The sequence below is a fragment of the Poecilia reticulata genome, chromosome 6 (genome assembly GCF_904066995.2).
Source record: "Poecilia reticulata chromosome 6, P_reticulata-male-v2, whole genome shotgun sequence".
Taxonomy (NCBI): domain Eukaryota; kingdom Metazoa; phylum Chordata; class Actinopteri; order Cyprinodontiformes; family Poeciliidae; genus Poecilia; species Poecilia reticulata.
Genome location: NC_088835.1, coordinates 21,503,500 through 21,511,159, shown reverse-complemented (window position 1 = coordinate 21,511,159; position 7,660 = coordinate 21,503,500). Strand labels below are relative to the sequence as shown.

General features: G+C 38.1%; 1 protein-coding gene across 2 annotated transcripts; it reads right to left on the bottom strand.

The window, feature by feature from the left end:
* Positions 1–29: 29 nt before the first annotated feature.
* On the bottom strand, positions 30–7,660 carry LOC103461503 (high-affinity choline transporter 1-like). Of its 2 annotated transcripts, XM_081608189.1 has the most exons (9): positions 6,877–7,660; positions 3,741–3,931; positions 3,538–3,651; positions 2,920–3,075; positions 2,487–2,635; positions 2,190–2,336; positions 1,800–1,953; positions 1,403–1,620; positions 30–1,325 (listed from the first exon to the last, which is right to left on the bottom strand). In XM_081608189.1, the coding sequence occupies exons 2-9, from the start codon at positions 3,922–3,924 to the stop codon at positions 810–812; spliced, it is 1,638 nt and encodes a 545-aa protein (XP_081464315.1). In that variant the 5' UTR covers positions 3,925–3,931; positions 6,877–7,660; the 3' UTR covers positions 30–809. The 2 variants fall into 2 exon arrangements, with proteins under 2 accessions (XP_081464315.1, XP_081464316.1); XM_081608190.1 differs by lacking the exon at positions 6,877–7,660 and having other exon boundaries at positions 2,963–3,075; positions 3,741–3,864.

The following is a 7,660-nucleotide window of genomic DNA, read 5'->3' as shown; positions in this document are numbered from 1 at the left end:
ACCGAAATAAACCAGAAATCATTTTCTAATGAAAGGATAACATTGATTTTTAATGGCTGAATATGCAGCTGAACACTGCATATTGAACAGAAACCATGAATGTATAATTATAAACAAGCATTAGGTTATCAAGGCTATAACTGATAAAAGTAGAAAATAAGAAACTGAAAAACACAAACCTTTGAACTTTTCTTTAGCAGGTAAAAAAACAACAACCTTGTTTTAAATGTAGAAAAACATAAACCTTTCAATTTATGTTGAAAGGTTTGCTTGCTCAGCAGTTCACTTGAGTGCATGTTTTTCCACACTTATTAAATATACTGCGTTCTATACACTGTGTTTGTTTTCTTACCATTTGTTTGACCAATATCTTTGTCATTATTGTTTAATAAAAATCAGCGATTTTGTAATTACATTTTAACAAATGCAAATGTAGCAAAAATATTTAAAAAAATTCAACAAACAGCAATTTCAATAACATAACCTCTTTAGGAAACATGTTTGTTATACTTTGACACAAAGACATTTAATCTAGTGAGACTATATGTATTGGATTCATAGTTAAACTTGTAAAATCTAGTAAAAATATTTACTTAAATCCTGATAGTCTTTCAGTGGAGACCTCTTACTTTAAAAGAGCCAATATGTTGAACACCAAAAAATTCAATAATGTGTTTTCTTTGGATGCCATTTTTGCTTAAAAAACAAAAAAGTTACACAGTGATGTAGTTCCCTAGATAAATCACAAAAACAATTTATGGTTAAAAATTGTGTGTGTTTTGGTTTATTCTTTAAGTTTGAAGTTTAGCTTAGAATTTAGTATTGAGAACTTGGTTCATTTCCTCACAAGGGTCAGGTGCTTCATCCTCCTCTGTCTCATTCTTTTTTTTAAAAACCTGCAGAAAATCCCAGGACTGCGGGATAAGTTGGTGCTCAAAAATAAGGTTCAGCAGATATGAGACTGCTAGAATACTTACCACAGAAAACAGCATGGCAACAGTTCTATAAGGAAAGTACTGTCTGATCACATTATTCTCCTCCCTCCAACCAGGGTACAGGAGAACAGGAGGGATCCCAAGTATGGGCTCCCCGCTCAGTCCACGCAGCAACAAACCCACCACAAAGCCAAAAAATGCACCATAAGTATTTGCACGCTGGAAGTGGAGAACACAGAGCAGCTGTGGGAAAATCACACAGTAAAGGAGATCTCCACTTAGAACCCAGAGAGCGAACACACTGTCGTCTCCAAAAGCCAGACCTGTTCCTGCCAGGCCCACGACCAGAACACTAATACGGATCACCCACTGGAGCTCCCTCTCTGAGGCCTGCAGGGGAGGAAGGACAATAGCAGATAAAACACCAAGTCCCTTTATTAGAGTGGACTCAAATTGTGTCCACACACCGTTTTCCTCAAAGTCGTCTTGTATATGTTTTGTGTAAACATGGATGCAGAGGACAGCAGCGCCGAGTCCATGGAGGACATAACAGCTGCAGCTACAGAACCAATGCCTAGCACTGCCACCCAGGTGGGTGTGAGATGCTGCAGAGAGAGAGGCAGGATCTTCCCTGCATCTCCACGCTCAAAAGGAGGAGGAAGACCGTATGCAGTCTGGTTCCAGTCTGAGGGAAAACAAGAGAGGGTTACCACGGAGACAAATACGTGATGGGAATGCGAAGCTGAGATTTTGGATATATTAAAATGTGAAACAATATATATGGTGCTTTGAAATTTACCATGGTCAAGATTTAAAAGTGGAACAATGTGCATTTCTTTCTGATGTAACAGTGTGACAGGTCACCTGCAGCAGAAGCCATCACTCCGATGACAACTGAGGGGATTCCCATAATAAAAACTGTCAAAGCCGCAGCAAAGCAGGATATCTGAGCCTGAACAGAGGAGGCTGCCGAAAGAATTCTTTGATATAGAGCTTGATACGACAGTCCCCCCAAAGCCTGCAACACCAACAAAACAGGATTAAAAAATGAAACTACTTTCCACTTATCACATTTCTCACTTCATGCCAAGTGAAGTGGAACTGGCTGTATACACATAAATAATGTGTCTTCATATGCACTGTGCTCTTAAATGAGAACTCAAAAGTAATTATCAAATAAAATAGTTTTACTGAAAATTGTAGATTATTTATGAAAGCCAAAATGTTATAATTTTATTGCACATAAATTTTTACCATAAGAAGCATCTCATCAACCCACTTTCCTGCAACTTCCAGGTCCAGGTGTCCCATCCATGCATGTTCATTTGTTTGGTTGAGTGGAAGTGTTTGTGAGATGACTGTAACTGCTGGACTAAGAACCATAAAAGGAACACAAAGCCACTGAAAAAGAGACAGAGAAAAAAGGCCAAAATAAAATTACTGACTTCCAAATTATTAGCTGAATCTGTAAGATTTCTGTTCCACATCTTTAGCCATTGCATACATCTGCTTAGTTCGCTTTTTATTCCCACTTGAGCTCAAAATTCTTACCAAGCTGAAAAAAATAAAACAAAGCTGAATGATATCAGTGTATGCAACCGAGTAGAGACCCCCCAATAATGTGTAGACAATGGAGACAGCTGCTGAGATGATGATGGAGATGGTGGAAGACAGCCCAAGAATTATGCTCATTGTTCCACCTGAAAATCAAAACACATCATCCACTAGTATGTTTTAATTCCATAATATTTTCCAGAGCAGAATTTACTTTCTTAAAGTACCCAGAAACACTGCGGAGAGACTGTCATAGCAACACTAACAAGATGCAAGATCATTGGCAAGATTACAAAAGAAACATAACCTGAAAACCAAAAGCGATTTAAAAAAAAAAAAGTTTTTATAAGTATATAGATAGAACTATAGGATAGTTATTTTATTCACATTACACATCATGCCATTGAGATTCAGAAGAAGCTTTATTTACCAAGAGCAGCAAGGATACAGGCCACCCATAATATGTCACTGACCAAAGCAGGAAGCAGGAGTGTCGCAGTGAATGCTTTGCCATAGCGATTCTGAAATGGATCCAGCATTGTCACGTAACGCTTTGACCTCATAGGTTTTGCAAAAAGCAGCCCAGCTAAAAAAGGAACAGAGAGAAAAACAAAATTGGGTTCTGGGCATGGCTTCAATCTTAAAGTCTGGTCTCAGTCATGATCCTACTAATAAAGGTGAGCTTTTTTAAAATTACTTTCTCATGGGTAATTCTTCTGACAGGGATCAAGAGCCAAGATAGCAAAGTCAAAAAAAAAAAGTTAATTATTTTAGCACTTCCCATTAATAATTTCAGCAATATCTGTACAAATGAAAGTCTTTTGTTTTTAACTAATCTTATGGATTATACAAATATTTAGTGTTTTATGCTGCCTGCACAGAATATTTGGAAACATCCCATCATGTACATAGAAAATATGAGGAACTTTGTGTGACCTGGTAGAAAAAAATACAAGCTTACAAAATTTAATAGGCATGTGCAAACAATAAGGATAACTATAACCTTCAATTGTGTGTCATACAGAAAGAATTTGTTTAGCCTACTTACCCACAAAAAAACACAAGACATATGCAGGGGGCCCCAGAGCCCAGACAAGGCCTTGAGTAGGAGAATAAACAGACTCGGCAGTTCCCATAATGTAACCACCACCGACCCATGTTGCTAAAAGTAAAGCACAGAAACAATATAGGTGGGTATAAAAACACAAACAGTAGTTACAGCTTCAACATATAAAATCAAACGCTCTCCACCTGTCATGGTAAAAATTCCAACCAGGATGTTGATGTTGCGGCCACCAATGATGGCAATTTCACTCTTTGAGCCGGAGCATTTCTTCTCCACTTTCTTGGATTTTCGAGACCCCCACACTCCAATTGCCAGGATGCAAACATAAAAAACGATCACAGAGACGAGTCCAGGGACATCTACTGCCATGATGATTCTGGTTACAACACAGATATAATGCCTGTCTCTTACACACGTTTTAATGTGTAAAACACAATAAATAGCAAAAGACTTTGATAAAACAAAACAAAGCTGTTCTTAATCTGTCAGTGGTGGTTTGTGGTACAGGTTATATTGCTTTCACCCAGGGTGGCATGTCCAGGGATCACCCTTAGCAGTCAAAAAATATATATCAGTTGCACCCTAAAGAAAATTATTTTGTTAATTACATGTCAATAGGAAACGGGGGATCAGAAGGAAGGATTCATTCACTCAAGAACTCCCAATTATTGGAGCAGAAAATAATAATTTAAACTACAGATGAGCAACATCTCCTGGAGCAGTTACTGCTTGTTTTTTTTTCATATTGATAAAAAGCTACTGTATAAATTAAATACTCCTTTCATCCATCTACCTGTCAGCTTGACTTCAACATGCTTTTAAAACCCTTCAAAGGCTGCAAAGGTGAATTGTAGTGAAGGTTTTGCTTACAGCTTCAAACAAATGAGTTCCTGTCGTCCCTCCTTCTGGGTTGACCACAATAGTTAAATTAAACCAGTAATTTAACTCTGAGCAAATCATGAACCCACACACACAAATAAAAAAGAGGTAAGGGGGGACTTCATTCATGACAGTTGGAAAAAAACAAGAGGCATGCGGCCAAGTTGAGCTTCTTTCTCATGTACCTGAGTCTCAAGCATCCATGGGAGAGTTTTGAACTGCTGAGCAAACTGCTGGCGGTTTCCAGATTGTTTCTAATATTTTTAGGCCTAATGATTTTCCACCGGGATGCTTTATTTATTACAGAAGTTCCAAAACAATGAGAAGGCCCTAAGGAAGAGATTCATGCTCATTCCTTTATTAAATAAAATTAATACCAAATAAATTTAGGAGGTAGTTTAGTCAAGCAAAATATTATATCCATTTCCCTGTAAGGATCACAAAATCATTCCATCTCTTACTGATGTTGTTTTATTTTTATTTTGAATTCATTGCAAATTGACCAGAACAACTTTGCTGTTTCGGGATCACAACTTGACATAAATGATGAAACCAACAAATTTCCTTTGTAACAGAAAATCCTAAATGACAATGTTCAGCCATCAATTGGCTGAGCATTGTGCAGCAGGGTAATGCTCAGAAGATCACCCAAATCTAAACGGCTCAAAGGGAAAGTTTTAGAAAGGACTAGGTCAATGTTTGGACTTAGGTCTGATTAAGATGCTGTTGTAAGGTCTTCAACAGCCCTTTCATGTTTAAAACTTGTCTGATGTTCACTATTCTACAAAGATAGCTGGGAGAAAATACTTTTTCAAAGCTTTGTAGGTTTGGAGACCATGGCCAAAAAAATAAGACTCAAGTAGACCGGACCTCACAACTTCAAAGTCTTGAAGGATCTGCAGTTAACATATCGGTGCCAAACTTCACAACACACCTCCAGGTGTGAAGAGGAGTCAGTAGATTAACAGGTACGGGCAGGTGCAGTACTGAAGTACACCTCTATTGTTTAAGGGGTAGGTATGCTAGTTTTAAAGCACAGTCAAATTTGGAAGTCTTCCAAATTGGCGGTGGTTCTTAACTGCCAGTCAAGAACTACCTTAACTGGTGGTTCTTAACTGTTTTCTGTCAATAATGTTTCCCAGAGAACATTATTTTCAATTAGTCTATCTATTACTCTGATGTTATAAAAACAGTCACATTTAGCTGTCTTTTCTTTTAACCACTTTAGCTTATTTTATGCAATATCAGAAAAACATTCAAAAATGCAAATAAGCAAATAACTGAATGTGCAAAGGATGCGTCTTCAGCTAAAAAAATACCTCTAACAAATATGCCATTTCAATGGTAAAGGAAGGCAATGGCAACCAGCACCCCCAAACTATTTGAGATGCACTTCCCCCAGGCCAAGGAACCATATGTGGTTGGACTGGATGCCACAGAAAATTAACATAGACAAGGGGTGGGTGCTGATATCACGCAAGCTGACGGATAACATCTCAGGGTGTTTGATGTGCATTGTACATCCAGGTGTTTACACCACTGACATTTGAAAATACAATTAAAACTGAAAATAACCTAATTTTGAAGACCCAACCTAACAAGACATGCAGTCGAATCATGTCTCGACTGCATCTTTTTTTTCTTCTTTTTTTTACCATATATGTTTATTATCAGACACAGCAGCTGATGCACAAAATAATTTGTAGATGCTAAATGCTCTCATTCTGAAGCTAGAGCCAAAGGTAAATCTGTTCCTAAAAGTTTATCTGTCTTGTTTTCTTTTTCTCACTGTTAAATGCATGTGTTTAGGTAAAAACATACATGGTGCCCTGAAGGTTAGAGGTTAGAGAAGGTTAATTAGGTGTAAATTGTTCAAATCTTTTGTAATTTTTGGTAAGTTTGTTCTTATGTGTTTAGTGGACCTGCTCTATGAATCCAAAGCAGAAATAAAGCAAATAACTGTGGCAAATGCTGCAAAAAGTGGAGGACTTTGCTTTACATCTTGAATCCCTTGCATTGTGTCTGAAAGCCCAGGGGGGCTTTTTCCTTTGAGCTCCTGATATTGTGTCAATATTGTGTCGCTGTCCAACTGAGAGAGAAAGAAGGAAGATGAATGGAAAACTACAGCACGTGCCTTTAGGAGGCTTATCTCGTCATTTTATTTCTATTGCCATGTGTTTTATCAAACAGCATGCAACGACAGAAATTTCTGATATGCTCACTTTATGCTCCTTGACATAGCTGCCTGTCGAAGCGTGAATTTATAGCGAGTAATAACAAACTAGCTCCCTTCGGAGAAGAAAAGGAGCATCAGCAATAATTCACCTGCCTAACTCTGCTGCCAGTTAAGTATTTATTTGTCAGTGACTGTTACAGACTCTTCGCCTTTCTGCTCAATCCGTCATACGAGACTTATTTGGGAATACATTGTGTTTTACTCACCTCTCAGTAAGGAAGAGGTCCCTCCTTGCTGAACCTTGCTCTTCTTAGGCACTTGAACTGGCTCGGCTAATTGTAAAAAGTGGCAGGTCGGGTTGAGTTCAGTGCCGCGCCAGAGCGTTGTTATTCAGTGCACTTGTTCATATTCGCTGACCTTCAGTTCGTCTACATCATAAGTCTTTGCACAAATATGTGATAGTTCACAAAAAAGTTGCGTTGTCTAGTTCATAAAACCTAGACAAAACGGATATTTTGGTTACCATTCAAATATACGTTAATTTTTATTTTTTCTTTTAAAACTTGAATTCACCTCGCAGCTGGAGGCGATGCGCCAGTTTTACTGCTACCTCCTATACATTTAGAATTGGATTTCGTTAAAATTTTAATCACTGAGAGTAGGTTCGTCAGAGAGACGGGGTATCCTTTCCTAGTCACGCCAAACCTCATGCATGTTTTACCATGGGTCTTGTACTGAGCTGGAAATAATAGTTCTTTAAAGGTAAACCAACGGAGGACATCCCATTATGGGGAGGGGCAGGCGGAGCACTAAACAGGTATATTTTAGGAAGAATTTTGGGTGGGTCGGCAAAGTTACAGTGAAATGTAACGTAAAATGTGGTTTAAAAAGTTTCTACTGTGTTCAAGCTGCAAGACTAGCAAAAATGAATAGTAATGCTCAAACGTGTTTTTCTCAGTAAGCAAACTATTGAGCTCCAGCTCTCACAATTGGAGGATCTGAATCTCAGCAGTGCCTAAAGCAGAGCACAATGAAGAACTTTGGGTGTGT

Coding starts and splice junctions, on each gene's coding strand:
- LOC103461503 (XM_081608189.1), bottom strand. CDS start 3,924: ATGGCAGTAGATGTCCCTGGACTCGTCTCTGTGATCGTTTTTTATGTT. Junction 1,954..2,189: donor TTGATGAGATGCTTCTTATG/GTAAAAATTTAT, acceptor TTGGTGTTGCAG/GCTTTGGGGGGACTGTCGTA. Junction 1,621..1,799: donor AGTGATGGCTTCTGCTGCAG/GTGACCTGTCAC, acceptor GTTTTCCCTCAG/ACTGGAACCAGACTGCATAC.